An 18,061-nucleotide genomic window follows, 5' to 3' on the forward strand; every position below is an offset into this window, starting at 1 on the left:
TTAATTAAAATTCAATACAATTTCAAATTCAGTTGTTCAGCCATAGTGGGTGGCCACATTTCAGGTGGCCACTAGCTACATATATCTGGAAGTTACCAAATTAGAAGAACATTTATATCACCTCAGTATTTAAAGCAATGAACAATGATGCTCTAGCTATCAGTGTCAGATTTGTAGTGAGATTAGGGATCTTGTATGTAAGATCACTTACTTTCACAACCTCTAACCAAGAACACTATACCCACGTCTAAAAATGCATACAGATAGACAGACATGTGTGCATATAAAAAGGAGCATGTCATGCTTTGTGTAAATTCTATTCATATTTAAAAAGTAATCATGTCCACTTTTGATCTCTCTTTTGGAGGATGTTATTTATTGTAAGACATCATTGTTATTAAATACACTGTAGTACAAGAGACTTTCCATGTCAGGTTGAGAGAAGCTGGTCACATGATTTACAAACAAACTTTTTTTTTAAACACTGTATTCAGGTGTCACTTTGAAATCAGCCAAGATGCAGTGGGTCTTAGTAAAGCAATGAACCTCAAAACATTGCAAAACAAGAACTGGTAAGTATTGGCACAGAGACGGCACATTGAAAGAAAAATAAACCAAAGAAAAGATAGAGAGTTCCAATACCAGGTCACCATTTCAGGGGAAATATATCTGCAGAGAGATATTGAATTTGTTGTATATGGCCTGGAAATATACAAACATCTCTTCAGATACAGAAGCAAGTGCAGAGTGCCCACACCTTTAGGCAGGTTTGTAAGTCATAGAAATGATCAAGGAATGCAGGGGCAATATTTCACCATAATTTAGTCATTTATCAAGGAATTACATATTTGAAATTCACATTTAATTCAGAGACCTTGCATTTAATATATTTCCAGCTGTTTTATACATTTTTAAGCAATAGTAAAATGTACAAGCTGCAAGATGTAGGCTCAACATTACATTTCATTTTCTTCATTTTTTTTCTTGTTCAAACACGTGGCTACTAGCAGCTTTTATGATTATGCTTGCTCTAGTTTGTTGAGCATTCAGTCAACCTTCACTCAGCATCATTATTTTACTACTGTACAGACCAAAGAAATCAAAAAACATGGACCTGGGCTAGAACGCATAGACTGAAACTGACATTCCCATCTATTCCCATTTCGTCTCCTGAGACGTATGTTAAGATGGCAAAGTAGTTGCTGGGTTGTGGTCACGAGATTCACAGTGTTTTGCCTGCAACACATATACATAGACATATTTTTTTGCTTTGCTTTATGTTTGTGATGAATGGAGCAAAAGTATATATATAAATAAATAAACAAACAAACAAATAAATAAATAAATGCCAAAGGAAAAGCAGGAAGGTTTGCAAAAACTAAGTGTATTCAAGAAACTTTGACTTTAGCAGCAGTGATTCATTCCAGCCCTGACAATAAGAAAACATTCCTTCCTGCATTGTCACTTCTAATTGTAAATCCCTCCCATCCCCATCTCATTATAATAACATTTGAAATTCATATACAAGCTATCACAACCTGAGTCTCTACATTCCAATTACACATAGCAAAGAATTGGCTTTATCTGCTAACTTTATGTATAGGAAGTTGGGTCACTAGCCATTTCTTTCATGAGATTTCCTGTAACAGTGATATACAAGGCCAAAGCAAAGGTAGGATTGGAAAAAAAAGTACTCAAATAGGGGAGAAAAAAATGGGGTAGTAAGAGAATCAGGTATATGTGTGTCTATTCAGTCATTTTTAAAAATTAGACACAATTTAGTGTTTTTTGGTATTAGAGGCTGTCCACTTTTCAAAAAGAAATGTTATGAAAAGTCCATTCTTGACCAGGGAATCCTGCTGACTGCTTTTCAAAGGACAACACTCCATCCCATTGGTTCATACTTTCACACTTGAATGAAGGAATCCCGAAGTGTTGCTCATCTTGCTGTGGAGTCATAGGCTTCTCATCATTGACTTTCAAGACACTGGTCTCCCAATGTTCCAATTTACATCTGGAAAACTTGCACTCTGACTCATGTGTAAATAAAGGGGTCACAGTAGGACAAAGTGAGCAAAAGTGTGCAAGAAGAAAAAATTCAATTTTCCTTTCCTGGACTTTTACATAAGGAGGTCTATTTCAGTCTGCATTTTCCTTTGCAAGGAGCCAGGGAAAGGACTTGAAGTGGGATGGCTTTCATTCAATTGTTTTGGGAAATCATTATCTCAGGTATGCCGTCTATCCATGTAGTGCTGCACAGGGTTGAAAAGGGCATTGTAGCGCCACCCACATGGAGAATGAAAACGCTAATTGCCAAAGGACATTAAAAAATTTTGGTTATTTAGCAGATTTTAAACAAATTATTCATACTGCACCCTACTTATAATTATCTCTATTACTGTGTGCCTATATATTTATACATAAACACACAAACACACTATGATGTGCATTTGTATATGTATAAATCAAGTATTTATAACATATATATAAATACATGAAAATACCACAAGGAGCGCTGATGTGAACACATGTATATTATAAATTCTAATATAATCCTTGAGAGCAGAGATCAAAGTGTTTTCTAAATAAGTCTGATTATGACATTGGTTCAGTGTACAAGGATTTAGCTGAAGGTAAGAGCATGATTATACATACCACACTATCTCAGCTGCCTTGCCATCTAATATATTTCCTTTTGCTCGTCTAACTTCATATCCTACTTCATGAGTTTGTTACCATGCTTTACTTCCTGAAATGCTTGTTTGTATATTAGCATCTCTAGTGGACAGAATCATGAGCTTATAAAGTCAGAGTACTTGGATGAAGCCAGCCGGTATTGGAACCTAGGCTGGAGACTTCTAACATGCCTATGAACTTCTCAGAATCTCAATTTCCTCACCTATAAAAATAGGAATCGATTGCAAACACATGCAAAAAGTGTATGGGAAACTATTAAACAATTTATAAGTGGAGATGATTGTCAGTCTGGATTCAGGTTAGAGAATTAAGTTTGCCACTGCTATTGTCCTAGCTTTAATATATTTGATGGCAGGTCATATTTGGTGATATACTGATCACATTTTAGATGGAGGATGTTGACTTTTAAAAATTAGAAGACCATGAGAAAGGTGGTGGTAGAAGACCTGTGATGAATATTTCAAGACATTCTGTGGCTCACTCAACTATTTTAAAACAATCTGATGTTCTTTCAATTCAAGACATCTCTGAAACCAGCACATACTCTTGAGACAACAGAGGGAATAATAATAATAATCAATAGAAATAACTATAAAACTTTGCACTTGCATAGAAACATTCATTTGAAGACCTTAAAGGACTTGTCAGAAGGTGTAAGGATTTATTTTCTTTTTTTCCTGCAGAGGAAAACACAAAATTGGAATGGAATGCTCCCATCTTTCATCTAGAACTGCACATCCCTCCTTAAATTTGACCCCTTAAAGTACTGTTTCCTTTGCTCTCTGTTAAAATAAATAATTTGCAGCTTTTTCTCCCAGAGCAGAGTAGCAGACACAGCAAGTGACAAACCTGTGTATTTTCAGGTCATTGCTAATGGAATCTAGAAGAGTTTGTACAAATCTGCCCCTTCCTTCCTGCTTCAGAGTTCCACAGTGTTTAAACAGTACCAAGGGTCCTTAGTATGATATATACTTGTGTATATATCATGGAGATATGGCTTTCATTATATTATTATGTATATTCTGGAGGGGTTTGTTTTCATCAACAAAGAGAACAAATAACTCGACTCCTATCTCTCGTAGGCCAGTGCAGAACCTGAAGGGACAATGTGGTTCATCTTGTCCACCCCTTCACTTGGCCACAGATGCTACTGGATTCCCTTTAGTTCTCTATTAATTTATACTTTTGAGTTTTTGAGAACTGGCTTTCAAAGCCTATAATGGAAACTAAGGTGCTCCAGTAATTAAGAGGCACAAGCAAAACCTAACCAGAGCTCTTGCACCCTTAGAAACAAATACTAAATAAATGAACTAAGATGAATTAAAATCGCTCCCTTTCAATCTGGCTCATGTTACAAAGATGTCAAGTTTAGCAAAGTTCCCCTCACAGAGGGTAGCAAGTTTTCTTGAGGAACAGAAACATTTTTCTCCCATAATATAACTGACTAGCCAAATAACTGTAAATTTCTATTGAATATCACCAATGACTATGTCCAGAAACACATCTCCATGCTCAGTCTGGGCACAGCCTCCCATTGGCATGCTGTGCCAATTTTTTTGTTTTTACTTTATTTAATGGAGTGAAGAAATAAATAGCATATTTACAAGGGAGTACATTTGAAATGAAACCACTCTCCCAAGCAGAGCCCAAGAGACCTGGCCTGTGTACACTGAACATGAATGCATGTGATGTCCCTGGGTGAGGTTTCCTTTTCCCTTGGGGATGGACTGTGGGTTTGATGTGGATGAAGATATCCAGGCTTCAGGGTCCTTATTTGGTAAAACCCATCGCCATTGACCTACAGTGCAGAGACATTGATTCTCAGCTAGTGAACTCCATTATTGTCCCTTAGTTATATAAGTTAGACCTTTTATGGATCTGCTTTACCTGTCAGGGCATGCCATCTGGAGCAGTAGTTTCTGCACACAAGGTATTAATCGACGAAGACCATGCACAATTTTGCTTGCACAGTTAAAAGAATGGGTGGGAGTGGAGGGTAGGGGCTGGAGGGAGTTGCTATCTGAAAAGTTCAATGTAAGAGAAACTTGCCTCCAAATTGAGAATTTGTCCTAACTTTTCCCAAGTCCTTGGCTTTTCCATCTGAACCTGAAATGATCTGTGGGCAAGAATCCAACTCTTTTCAACTGAACATATAAAATGTTGGTAGCTAACACTTGAGAAACACACCAATGCTGTCACTATGACCAACCAAGATAATACTGTGAGCATCTGATGAGTCATCTTGTGTCCCGTGGAAGCCATCTTTTCTTTCTATTGCACACCAGTGTTTCTGGTGATGGGAAAAGAGTAGTCCACGGCACAGAGGTCAACAGTCTTTTTACTCCTCAGAAAGGTCCTCAGGGGGAGGTGCAGAATACATTCCTCCCAGATAACAGTTGCTGGGTTTTTCCTAAGTAGGGCCTGACGCCGGCTGATCTCAATGGTTGTCTTTGTTTCTCCTGTACTGTATAGTTTATTATAAATCTTCTCTCTCTATGGTTTTAATCTCCCATAGATAAAGTTTTCCCAGATCGAACGCAAGTTTTCCTTTTCATACACAGCATTAAGTCATCCAAAAACAATAAGAAGAGTAATAATAATAAATAAATAGAAGTGAATCCATAGAAACTCTCAATGTCTGTACAGCAGAAGTGACAAAGTTTAAGTCAAATATTTGTTTTCCCTTTTTTTCATCCACATCAAAGGCAGGAATACAACAAGGCATTGTTAGTTATGGTGGGCAAACCAGAGTGTCTGCTGATATAACAAATTAGGTTTGTTAAGGCCTTTGTCTATGCAGAGTTAATAATAATACAGAAGCCAGATTGATCAAAAGGAGAGAGTAAAGGACTGTGAAGCGGGAAAGACCAAAAAAAAAGGAAAGAAAAAGAGAAAAATAAAGGAAGCAACAAAGGGAGGTGGGAAGAGAGAAAAAGATAATGCCAAAAAAAACAAAAGAGGTCAATACTGTGTCTGTGGATGGAGAAGTACACATTGCTTCCCTCTGAAAGCGTCTCGCTGTCTTGTTGTTAACGCTGTCAGCGTGAAGGACAGCAGTGTCATGACGTCCAGCGGCAGTTAAAAGATGTCTGTCCTTTCGGTGCGTCTGAGGAGCTCGTTGGGAAGGATCGGGTCTGGGGAAAAGGCCCTAGCCTAGAATATCCAGGTAGACAGGAGACGCCTTGGCCAAGTTCTGAAGAAGGGTGTGGATGCCCTTGATGTTCTTCCTCATGTGGGGCTCTCGCTGCCAGCACCCCAGCATCAGCTCGTACACCTCCTGGGGGCACGTGCGAGGTCGCTGCAAGACTCGGCCCTGAGTGATGCATTCTATCACCTGGGCAGAAATCAAAGATGAGATCAGATAGGAGGAAAAGCCATGCAGATAAAGCAAAAGGCAGTGTGCAAAGAGGAGACATGGGAGGGTCTTTTTCTCTTTTCAACTTTATTTTAATTCGTTTACAATAGTTGTTAACTATTTATGGGGTGTACCATGATAATTGGATAAATGTACTGATGTGTAGTGACCACATCAGAGTAATTAGCATTTCTGTTTCCTTAAACATGTATCATGTCTTTGTGTTGGGAACCTCCGAACTCCTCTCTTTTAGCACTTGGTAAAATATTGGTGTCTGAATAATACTCCACTATGTGGCAATATCAATCTCTATTAAAGGACAGTTGATTGATTTTCTTTTAAAACTCCTCTCTTGTAGTTCTTTATAAAACACATACTAAGTAGTATAAAGTATAGTCACCTTACTGCTCTGGAGAGCATTAGAATTTATTACCCCTGTGAAACTGCTTTGGTATTCATTATCCAGTTCTCTCTATCCCCTCACCCTTCTGCCCTTCCTGACCTCTAAGGCATATTTTTTTTAGACAGAGTCTTATCATGTAGCCCAGATTGGCCTCTAACTCATTCTGTAGCTCAGGCTGGACTTGATTTCAAGATCCTTTTGCCTCAGACTCCAGAGTGCTGGGGACTAAAGGCATGTACCACCATGCCTGCCTTGAGAGAGGGCTTTTTAAAAAGTTCACTCACATTTTTTTTCTCACCAAGAAGAGAATTATTCTAGGTTGGTTTATATCATGGTTAATCTGGTTGGTTTACATTTACCTCTCAAGCCACTCTGACTTTCCACAACTGCTGGGCAAATCATTTATTTATGCATAAATACTCCTAAACCCCACAGGGTAAGTCTTATATCCTTTAGGGTTTTTTAGCCTGGGATGGAATGTGAATCATTTTGTGTTAAAATGCTGAATGACAGGGAACCCCAGGTTACAGAAATAAGCAGGAACATTGATTAACGGAATTGGAAGTCTGACAAAGATGTGAGATGCCCAACCAAGATGTTGTGCCTCAAATACACACAATCCACTTTCAGTATCTGTGGTCTGGACATCTGTGGATTCAACCAACACAGACTGAAAATATTTGGAAAAAAATGCATCTAAACTGAATACAAGTAGACTTTTTTACTTGCCATTATTCTCTAAACAATACAGTATATGAAACTATTTGCATTTCATTTGTATTATAGGAGGTGTTATAAGTAAGCTACAGGTAACAAAGTGTAAGAGAATATGTGCCTAAGTTACATGGAAGTACTAAGCCATTCCACATGAGGGATTTGAGCATTCTAAATTTTGATATTCAAGGTGGGGTTGGGGGATCGTGGAACAAACTCCATATGGATGCCAAGGGATGATTAGATTTGCTAAAGGATTCCAGGAGGAAAATGAAATGCTTAAAAATTTTTACTAGTAGTAATGTCCTAGTGAAATGTGCAAAAAGGAAAACACCTTGCAACTTCACCTTGAAACTACACCAGAAACCTTGCAGGATTCCCAGAATGCTGGAATTCCATATGCTAGCTATTAACTTATTAGATGAGCAGCACCTAGTCCTTAGAGGAGCAAGGATGGATTAGCAAACATTGTGCTTTTCTTTCTCCAAAATTCTTTGAATGTTAGGTGTGACTATACTTTGGCCATGAAAGTTAGGTACACAGCAGGCTTTATGGGAAGTGCTGTTGCCACCAACAAAGACTCATAAGATCATTTCCAGCAAAGGATGTCTCTGAGATTTCAGCTCCCAACCCTGTGGGGGTCTCTCCCAACCCACTGCACACCTCATTGTTTGACAGCTGGTACCAGGGCTGCTTGCCATAGGTGAAGATCTCCCACAACACGACCCCCAGGCTCCAGACATCACTCTCGGTGGTGAATTTCCTGTACATTATGCTCTCTGGAGGCATCCAGCGAATGGGCAGCATCGTGTGACCACCGACCTGGCAGGAAAGGAATCAACAAGGTGCATCAGTCACCCCAGAACCATGTGTGGAATAGAGCTGAGGGGAGTGGTTTTCCTTCATTATCTGTGCTTATTAATTTTCATTGTTTGGAAACACATAAGGAGTATGTGATTTCTTTATCATCTCAAGCCTCACAAATAAAAGACTAATAATGGTCAAAACAACTTATTTCTCTCTCTCTTCCTCTCGCTCCCTCTCTCTCTCTCTCTCCCTCCTCCCTTTCTCTTTTCCTCTTTCTTTCTCTCTCTTCCTCTCTCCCCCTTCTCTCTCTCCCCCCTCTCTCTTTCTCTCTCTACCCCCTCTCTCACCCTTCTCCCTTTCCTCCTCTCTCCACCCCTCTTCTCTCTACCCCCCTCTCTACCCCCCTATCTGCCCTCTCTTCTCCCCCCTCCATCCTTCTCTCTCTCTACCCCTTCTCTCATCCCCTCCCCCCTCTCTCTACCCCCTCTCTCCCTCCCCCAACCCCACCTCTGTCTTCCCCCTCCCTCCTCCCCCACCTTTCTTTCTCACCCTCTCCCTGCTCTCTCCCACCATCCCCCCCTCCCTTTCTCCCTCCCTCCCCCCATCTCCCTCCTCCTCCCCCCTTCTCTCTTTCCTTCTCCCTCTCCCTCTCTTCCTTTTGTGGCACTGGAGATTGAACTCAGGGCCTTGCACTTGCTAGGCAAACACTTTATCACTTGAGTCAAGTCCCTTTCACTGTTAGTTTATTTTTCACATAAAGTCTCATACAAAAGCAATTGGCCTTGGACCACTATCCTCCCATCTCTGCCTATTTAGTAGCTGGGAATACAGGCATGAACAACAATACCTAATGCAATAATTTCTTTGTATGATTTGCAATTCCCTTTTAAAACCAGATAGGAGCAGAGATGAGACTTGTTGGATGCTGTTCATCTTGAATTAAAAGAAGCACACATATACTGTTAAGAGGATTGCCCAACCTTCTAATTAACAAGATAACTTTGACCAATATAACTGTAAGGGGCCCTTCATTCCAAATGACCTACCAGTATCTCTACTTCCTGGACAAGGCCACAGCTTCCTTCCACTTTAAGGTATTATATGTGTACAGTGATGGCTAAACTATACTTACTACAACCTAGCAGGGTCCAAAAAAGAAGTTGTTATTTCCATTTTACAAGCAAAAAAAAACTGAGGTGCATGTTGCATGCTGCATTGAGGTATAGGTCTTTGGACTCCAAATTTAGGACTCTCCTCTACTACAGGGCACTGCTACTTAGCTTATTTGCAACAACAAATAAATGCATTCTTTACATGCATGCCCATTGTACTGAAAGTATGGGCAAGGCATCAGCTGGCAATAATATTAGCACAGGCAAAGAGAACCTTGATTGACAAAGACTTGGTTGTGATTTTCTATTTCATAAAGGAAAAGATATCCTCTTCAGGCTTGTAGCACATCAGGCTGTCTGATTTTAAAACTGTGAATTGATTTCTACACAGTAGCCCTATGAGCTATGGGTCCCATTACTCATTCTGGTAATCCCTGGACACCAGCAGGCTACAGGATACCCCAACACACCACAGCACACATGCTGGACTACAGCAGGACTTCAACAGTAACTCTCAGCCCTGACTGTTCAGCCTAATGCTACGCAGTTTCTGCCCAGTTCTAACTCTCAATATCCATTTGTGACTTATTACAGGAGGAAATAAACTAACAGTGCCTAAGAAATGCTTCTTCATCCTGGAGCCTGAGGAGCTGAAGTGGCAGAGTTGTCCAATATGCTTTGTGATTTCAGATGATGCTCTAAGTATCAAGGAAAGCACAGGCTACGAGAAGAGGAGATTTTCACTGTCCATCTTCTCTGCGCAATGAGGCCAAATGACAGGAACAGACATCACTTGATGGCTTAGGGTTATGATGCCCCATATTTTACTCTTCAGTTTTTAATAAACCCAATGCTCAGAAAGACCAAGGTGGGCCTTGATCCATGTTAGATTTCCTTGCTCCTTCTCCCTCAACAGCAGTGACAGGATTCAGTATGGAACGAACACACACTTTTCTCGTGGACCTGCCTGACATGTCTGAAGGTGGTGGCAACAGTCCATTTCAGGGATAAGTTTCAAACTTGGCCCAGGCACTGATCAAAGGAAGCAGGTGGAATATGGAGAATTTCTGGCCATGTGACTATTCATCCTGTTCACAACACTGTGACCTCTGTGTGCCCAGGACTTTGGCACAGGAAGCTGCTCATATACACGGGGGAGCCAATGTTTTCAGATGCTTAGAAGGACTCATTGTCTGATTGTGTAATGACCCCACCAGTTCTTGGCAGCCTCCACAACAGCACCAAGGGAGGACTGCTCTTTGACCAGTTAGGGATTCGTTTTACCACTGCACGGAATGGGGTATACCTTCCCTCTGTCATATGCCAGCAAAGGCTGGGCACACTAACACACTCATTTCCAAAGGTTGTTAACCCTTGAAATGTAGCATTTCCAGTCTCCTTGCCCATTCTCTGAAACCATACCTGCAAATCTATATATAGTTTACAAAACATCTGTCCACAGCTCCGTTAATTTCATGAACATACCCAGATTCGTGATGGCATCTCTGGTCTACAGATGATGAAATTGTTTCCACCAGATATAGGACTTTGCCTAAGATAACACTTCTGGACACATGGTAGAGATAGGACTGAGGTCTAGATGTTCTTACAGACCATTTTCATCCACATAGAGAGCATTTAGTTAGGACATAGTAAGGCCCAAAACAGGGCATTGGCCTGCTTGACTACTACACACCAGCAAGGATGGAACAAAATCAAATGGAAAAGTACCCCTGCTCCTATGGATCTGAGCCTTACTTTGCCTATTGTAACCTTTTCCTTCCTTTTTAGGGAACAGCCCCTATCCCGTGGTTCATCACAGCAGTTGTAAGGGTGTAAATAGCTTAGTTGTGCATTTTGTTGCCACTGTTTTTTTCCCAGATAAAATAGACCCCTACTGGTCAAAGTGAATTAGAAAGCCCTTCTTCTCCCAAAGAGGACTGTGACTTTGTCTTCTTGTTGTGCTGTTTATATTTCCATGAAGGGGAGTTTCTTGGACAAGTGCCTGTGTCTGCTAATCTTTCTCCAAGTGTTTAGGACTTAAGAGAGGCATTACTCTTTAAGAATCAATTACTTCTTACACAGACTCTTTCTGCAAGAGCTGTTTATAAATGTGACACCACAAATTGTACAGAAATTCCAAAAAGATAAAAATCTGACAAAGGGTAGGCAACTACATGGAGAGAGGATTTCAGCTCAGAGTTAACATGGAGCAAGAGGGCCAGGGTTTTAGTGAAGAAAATATCATTATTTCTTTCATGGAAATACTGAAAAAGAGTCCAGATTGTGATCCATAAACAATTGAAGTGTGAGGATAGCAAGAGGACTTTGGGGTGACTAGAGAACTAGGTAGGGGCCAAGGTGGCAGTTTTTTTGTATACCAGTCCCTTAGAATTTAACAGCTAGCACTCCCCAAAAGTCCCTAGGTTCGATGTGTCATATATACTATAAATTGTAACCCTCTTTACTTTTTGAAGAGTCATAATGCATTGGGCCAATATTGAAGTACCTAAGGAGTTCAACAGGTAAGAAGAGATTTAACATTTCTTGGTTTGAGTGGGACTAGGGTTTGAATTCAGAGCTTCATGCTTACAAGACAGGTGCTCTGACATTGAGCCACACCTCTGGTTCATTTTGCTCTGGATATTTAGGAGCTGGTGTGTGTATGGGGGTTGTCTCATGAACTATTTGCCTGGGCTGGTCTTGAACTGTGATCCTCTTGATCTCAGCCTCCCAAGTGGCTAGGATTTACAGGCATGAGCTACTGGCACCCAGCAAAATTTAATTTTAACTTAGTAAATTAAACTAATCTGAGTATGTGTTTGTGGAAAAGAGAGAACTGTTTTGATGGGGCTGCTAGAACCAGACAGCTAAAAACAGACCCGGTTGTGATAATGCAGAAAGACACCAGACTTTCCATACCTATTCGTGCATCCACAATGGCATGCAGTGTCCAACACCAGTCTGTGATATTATAAACTTTGGGTTTCAATATGGCATCTATCTGTCTCCTAGTGGGTAACCTTGACCAGTTGCCACACCTCTCTGTGCTCTGGTTTCTCCAACAATAAATTGTGGGTAACAATATGTACTTCCCCAGGTTGTCATGAGGTAAATATTCAAGCTCACACATTTCTGAAGGTGAATCACACTTAGCAGTCATTCTGAAGACATTAGAGGGAAGAATCAATACATAGGACTCTTCTGCACTTCTCCCTTGGCAATGGCCACATAGTTCCTTTGGTTGCACCCACACACAACTCATGTATCAGGCTTTTTGTCCTATATTGCTAATAGCCAGAGAAAAAGCTCCTGTTTCCTCTGAAGGAGAAAGAAAAAAAGAGATTCACATTTCGATTTACATGTTTTCCCATCTGATCATTTATTTTCTGCTTGCGGTCTCTTTGGGGCAGATTTTTTCACTTTAATTCTTTCAAGAATCTCTTCAGAGATTTTACACATGTTATAAATAATGCTTTCCTTGTTCTGATGTCAAACGGGTGAGTGGTAGGACAATCTAATAAAAGTTCAGGCAGGGTTCATAAGTTTTCTAATCCATTAGAACTTTTCTGAACATTTCTGTGCAGTCCTTTCCTTAGGATTTTGGAATATGTCACAAAGGTAGACCCCCTAAAAAGAGTCACTGTTATTATAAATTACTGTCACATTCTCATCACAGACACTTAATGGCTTTTGGGCCATACAAAACCACACACTCTGCAGCCACAAACACAAGGAGACATTTGTTTTGTGCTGTGCTACTTGGCAAATTGCCCTCACTCTCTTGCTTGTGAGATGGAATGCAATCCCAACGATGACACTGGGAGTCAGAATTTCTGCCTCTGACGGCTCAATAGGCAGCACTGCCTCAGGGACTCTCCAGTGGGCAATTTGGGGCAGGCTGCATGCTTTTCTCTAAGCAAGTCAGAGAGAATGGATGTAAGATGGACAATCCAGTTAGCTGAAAAGGTGCTCCAGACTTGTAATTTTTATTTTCTTCAACTCATGAGACAAGATTTCTAGTTCTTGGGGTGCTATTCATCAACTTGGAAAAGTTTCCTTAGGTCTGGCTTATGTCCTGATTGGTCAAATGTGTAGGTTTATGGCAGCTCTTGGTTACTTCTGGCACAAAACTCTATGGTTCTGTATTCACCCACCATAATCCTGACACTGTAATCATCCATCGACACATAGTACCTCACCTTTTACAAATATTTTCCACTCAATTATCTCAATGAACACAATAGGTACCCTCTGGAGTAGACATTGGCTTGTCCAGATGTTACCAATACTGACTCGAAAGTCCCCAGAGTTAAAGTCACTTACCTAAAACCACACACAACACCCCTTCCCACTGGACACTGTGCATTCATTCTGATAGGTCACTCTGTGCTTTTGGTTTCTCCAGTCTCCAGCATAAGATCTGTGTTCATCCAGCAAGTCAAGTCATGGCTCCTCCCCCAGAGAATACTAACTCAGGACTCTTGGAAAGTTTGGTCTCTTACAATTCAAAGATCTCCTAAAGCAAGCTCACCTCAAATTTCACCATTTCAAGGAAGCCTACCCACTACAGCTCAATGAGTGTTCCAGTGTCCTTAGTGTCACCCTGAGAACAGAGAAGATGTTCCCTTCTTTTGCTCATGGATCACATACCCCAAGAGGGCTACTTGCTGATCAATTATGTCTGGTTGTTAAGCAAACCACATCTTCAAGTGGGGTTCTTGTGAGTGCTGCTATTTGTGAAGGAATTCTCTAGGTGCTTTTTCAAAGAAATCAGTCCTCACTATTTTCCTGTCTAGCCTTCAGCCACTTCTCTAAACTCTAGGTAGAGCAAAGCCTTAGATTAGGTGGATAGAAATAGGCTTGCCTATGTGACACTCCAAATAAGGACTATTTAACAAAATTCATAACCTCTAAAACCCAACCAAAATTATTGGGATTCATAGGGAGCATAAAGACCTCTAATTTGTATCAGAAGCCCCATTCCTTAGTTTGCCTCTGTTGTGGACTGTCCACAACAGAGCTGCCATCACTCAATCTGGACTTGACCTGAGAATGAAGTCTAGGAAGACTTTCATAATGCATAATATGTGGGCATGTTGATCTCAAGATAGTGACTTCTATCTCATCTTTTCTGAGGCTGGATAAAAAGGAGAGAAACTGAAGAAGGAAGTTAAACCATAAAATTAAAAATATAGAGGCATGGATGACCATGTGGGCTACTAATTAGCACAAGTTGGTTAAACTAGTAAAGCCAATCAGAACAATGTCTGAAGCCTAAGGCTAAAAAAAAAAAAAAAAAAAACTCCATGATGCCTAAAATAAATTGAGTGGAGAAAAATAATGGATTCCATTTTAAAAACATATCAAGAAAAGAATTATTCTTTTAGCTCTTAATGTTTACTTCTATGACACCTCATAATTCTGATAATATGTATAGAATGATCTGGTTAAAATAAAAAATAATAACTGTGTTTTAGTTAAAATACCCAGGCCTAAGTATCCTTTAAATCCACCTGTTTGAAAAGTATTTGAAATAATAAATCCTGGAGAGCACTAAAAGGACCTTGATAAAACTGCCTTAAATAAGAAATCAATGATTTCATTATTTTTAAATCAAGGTGGACACATCTAATGAGTACAACTACAAACTTTATTTCTTACCCAAGCAATTCACAGTGCACTGGTCATTGGGTTGTAAATTGTGGAAATTTCACGTTGGCTTAACATACAATTTTGTTTTCTTCATTGGAAAACTAGGGTTTAAGGAAGTTGAGAACTTGCTAAACAAGTGTAAACACAAATTGGTGACCACTGGTACTGAAGACAGCTCTCTACCTCACCACTCTTCATGCCAAGAGCCTAGGTACTTTCTAAGTTTTGTTGTTGTGGTTTATTTACTTGTTTAGAACATACAAAGCATCTTTATCTCTGGTACAAGTTAGTGAGTAATGCACAGCTCATTTTCCAGGGGAACCGGGAAATGAAAGAGGAAATGACAACCTTAGTTCTCTCCTATTGGGCTTCTCATAAAATGCACGTATCACCCCTCTTGCTCCCTCATCATTGTCTCTTTTGTGTGTGTGTGTGGTACTTGGAATTGAACTCAGAGCTTTCACTAGGCAAGTACTCTACCACTTGCGCCATGCCCCCAGTCATTTTCTTTTTAGTTTGTTTTTCAGGTAAGGTCTTGTGATTTTGCCTGACCAGCCTCAAACTGTGACTATACTACCTCCATCTCTGAAGTAGCTGGGATTATAGGCATGTGCCACCATGCCAGGCTTGTTTATGAGACAAGGTCTCACTAATTTTTGCCTAGGCTAGCCTTGAACTGCAATGCTTCTATCTCAGCCTCCTGAGTAGTCATCATCTCTTTCCTTCTCCTATTGGATACTTTCTTCTCAGTACTGCCCCCCAAGTCCCTTCTTACAGCCCCTCTTTCTTTTACTCTTTCTTCAAATCTTACTTGTTCAGTTCCAGTTAAAATGCCATAGTTGTTTAATCTTGCCAGGTTTGTCTCTTTATTCTCATACCTTTTCCCCACCATGGTCTCCTTCCTGTGTTTGTGAGAGGCACATTGGTAGGCAGGAGCCTTTCTACAGACCCAGTGCAAATACCTGACTGGTGGTTTGAAGATGAGTAATGCTAACAGGGACTTTCTAGATTTAACTAGCAAAGACCAATGATGCCTGGGAGGCCTCTTTCAGCTTATGGCATTTGCTCAGTGAGTGACTGATAACTTGTGAGGAAGCCAAACCTTTTACTCCCTTAGAAACATGCAGGCCAAAGGGCAAGCCCCATTAAGAGATGATTAGTTGTCTGAGGCTTTTGGCTGCATTAAATATTGAAGGGGCTCTGAGACCTCTTCTTTGCATCCCATGCCTGACTGCTTTGTTTCAGCAATTTCTCCTGATCTGTTCCTTTAAAATTTCATGAAATCTGTAAACTTTAAGGAATATCTGGACATTATTTACTTATTTATCATTTGTCATATTTGTAATGGGAAGTTAAAAACAGGAGACAGAAACAATGTCCACAGAAACCTCCCCCTTGAGAGGGGAGCCCAGAGGAACTATTGTGGTTAGCCTGTGGGTGTTCATGACCACATCCAGGAAGATGAGAACTCTATTAGAAAGAGTGAGTGGGTGCTTCCAATAGGGTTGGGGGAGGTGGCTACTGAACCAGGGGACACTGCCTAGAAAAAAAAAATCAGCCCTTTCTGCCTTGCTTCTCTTTCCTGAATGATCAGAGTTTGGGGTGAACCAGGGTGAACCCTGGTGTCAGCCTGTGAAGGGGGCACTGTTTCTCGTGCTCCCTCCCTTGCTGGAGTGAGGTTTTCTCTCTCATTCCTTGGTTATTACTGGACCTAACTGGGCTTAACTGGGGGCAACTGGAGATTTCAGAAAAGACACAGGATAGACAGACAGATAGAAAGTTAAGGTCAAGTGTGTTGTACACTCTGCTGGAGACACATAACCCTCATTGCTTCTTTTCTCTATCTTGATTCTTTAAGGACTTACTCCTTGCAGTTCTTTAAAAGCTTGCTTCAAACCTCTTTCCTTAGGCTCCCACTGTCCCATGTTTGCTCTTAGCTTATCTTTAGCTTAATTGCTCTTAAAGTCTTTTGCCCCCAGGCTTGCACTGTCTCATCTTTCAAAGACTCAGTGCTCAAACTTGCAAACTAGCAGCTGCGCTTAAAAACTACATACACATATATTCAGAACTTTCTCAAAAGAAGAAATTCAAATGGCCAAAAAACACATGAAAAAATGCTCACCATCTCTAGCCATAAAGGAAATGCAAATTAAAACCACACTAAGAACACTAAGATTCCACCTCACCCCTGTTAGAATAGCCATCATTAGCAACACCACCACCAACAGGTGTTGGCAAGGATGTGGGGGAAAAAGGAACCCTCTTACACTGCTGGTGGGAATGTAAACTAGCACAACCACTCTGGAAAAAAATTTGGAGGCTTCTTAAAAATCTAAACAGATCTACCATATGATCCAGCAATACCACTCTTGGGGATATACCCAAAAGACTGTGATACAGGTTACTCCAGAGGCACCTGCATACCCATGTTTATTGCAGCACTATTCACAATAGCCAAGTTATGGAAACAGCCAAGATGCCCCACTACTGATGAATGGATTAAGAAAATGTGGTATCTATATACAATGGAATTTTATGCAGCCATGAAAAAGAATGAAATCTTATCATTCACAAGTAAATGGATAGAACTGGAGAACATCATTCTGAGTGAGGTTAGCTTGGCCCAAAAGACCAAAAATCGTTTGTTCTCCCTCATATTCGGACAGTAGATCAAGGGTAAACACAACAAGGGGACTGGACTTTGATCACATGAGAAAGCAAGAGTATACAAGGGAGGGGTGAGGATAGGTAAGACACCCAAAAAACTAGATAGCATTTGTTGCCCTCAATGCAGAGAAACTAATGCAGATACTTTAAAGTGACAGAGGTCAATAGGAGAAGGGACCAGGAACTAGAGGAAAGGTTAGTTCGAGAAGAATTAATTTAGAAGGTAACACACATGCACAGGAAAGCAATGTGAGTCAACTCCCTGTATAGCTATCCTTATCTCAACTAGCAAAAACCCTTGTTCCTTCCTATTATTGCTTATACTCTCTCTTCAACAAAATTGGAGATAAGGGCAAAATAGTTTCTGCCAGGTATTGGGGGGGGGAGACGAAGTGGAAGGTGGGTAAGGAAGGGGTTGGGGGAAGGGGGGAGAAATGACCCAAACATTGTATGCACATATGAATAAAAGAAAAAAAACTGCATATGCATAACTCTTAAGGTCTCAGTCCTTAGACTTGCACTATGCACTGTCCCATGTTCTCTTTGGCATTTCTTTGGCTTTAGCTTTCCTAAGGCCTATATGAAACTCTTTTCTCAGCTTTGCTTTCTGAAGCCTATGTTAAAGTTCTTGGTGCAGACTTTCTATCAACC

General features: G+C 40.5%; 1 protein-coding gene across 7 annotated transcripts in view; it reads right to left on the bottom strand.

Annotated features, from left to right (window-relative positions):
• Positions 1-355: 355 nt before the first annotated feature.
• The window catches only part of Ntrk2 (neurotrophic receptor tyrosine kinase 2), a 333,650-nt gene continuing 315,944 nt past the window's right edge, over positions 356-18,061 (bottom strand). For all 7 annotated transcript variants that reach the window (XM_074052265.1, XM_074052264.1, XM_020153400.2 and 4 more), the window contains 2 exons: positions 7,833-7,991; positions 356-6,031 (listed from right to left, as the gene is read on the bottom strand). In XM_074052265.1, the coding sequence (XP_073908366.1) occupies positions 5,846-6,031; positions 7,833-7,991 (345 nt within the window). In that variant the 3' untranslated portion in view covers positions 356-5,845. The remainder of the gene's footprint in view (positions 6,032-7,832; positions 7,992-18,061) is intronic.

The sequence above is a fragment of the Castor canadensis genome, chromosome 13 (assembly GCF_047511655.1).
Source record: "Castor canadensis chromosome 13, mCasCan1.hap1v2, whole genome shotgun sequence".
Taxonomy (NCBI): Eukaryota; Metazoa; Chordata; class Mammalia; order Rodentia; family Castoridae; genus Castor; species Castor canadensis.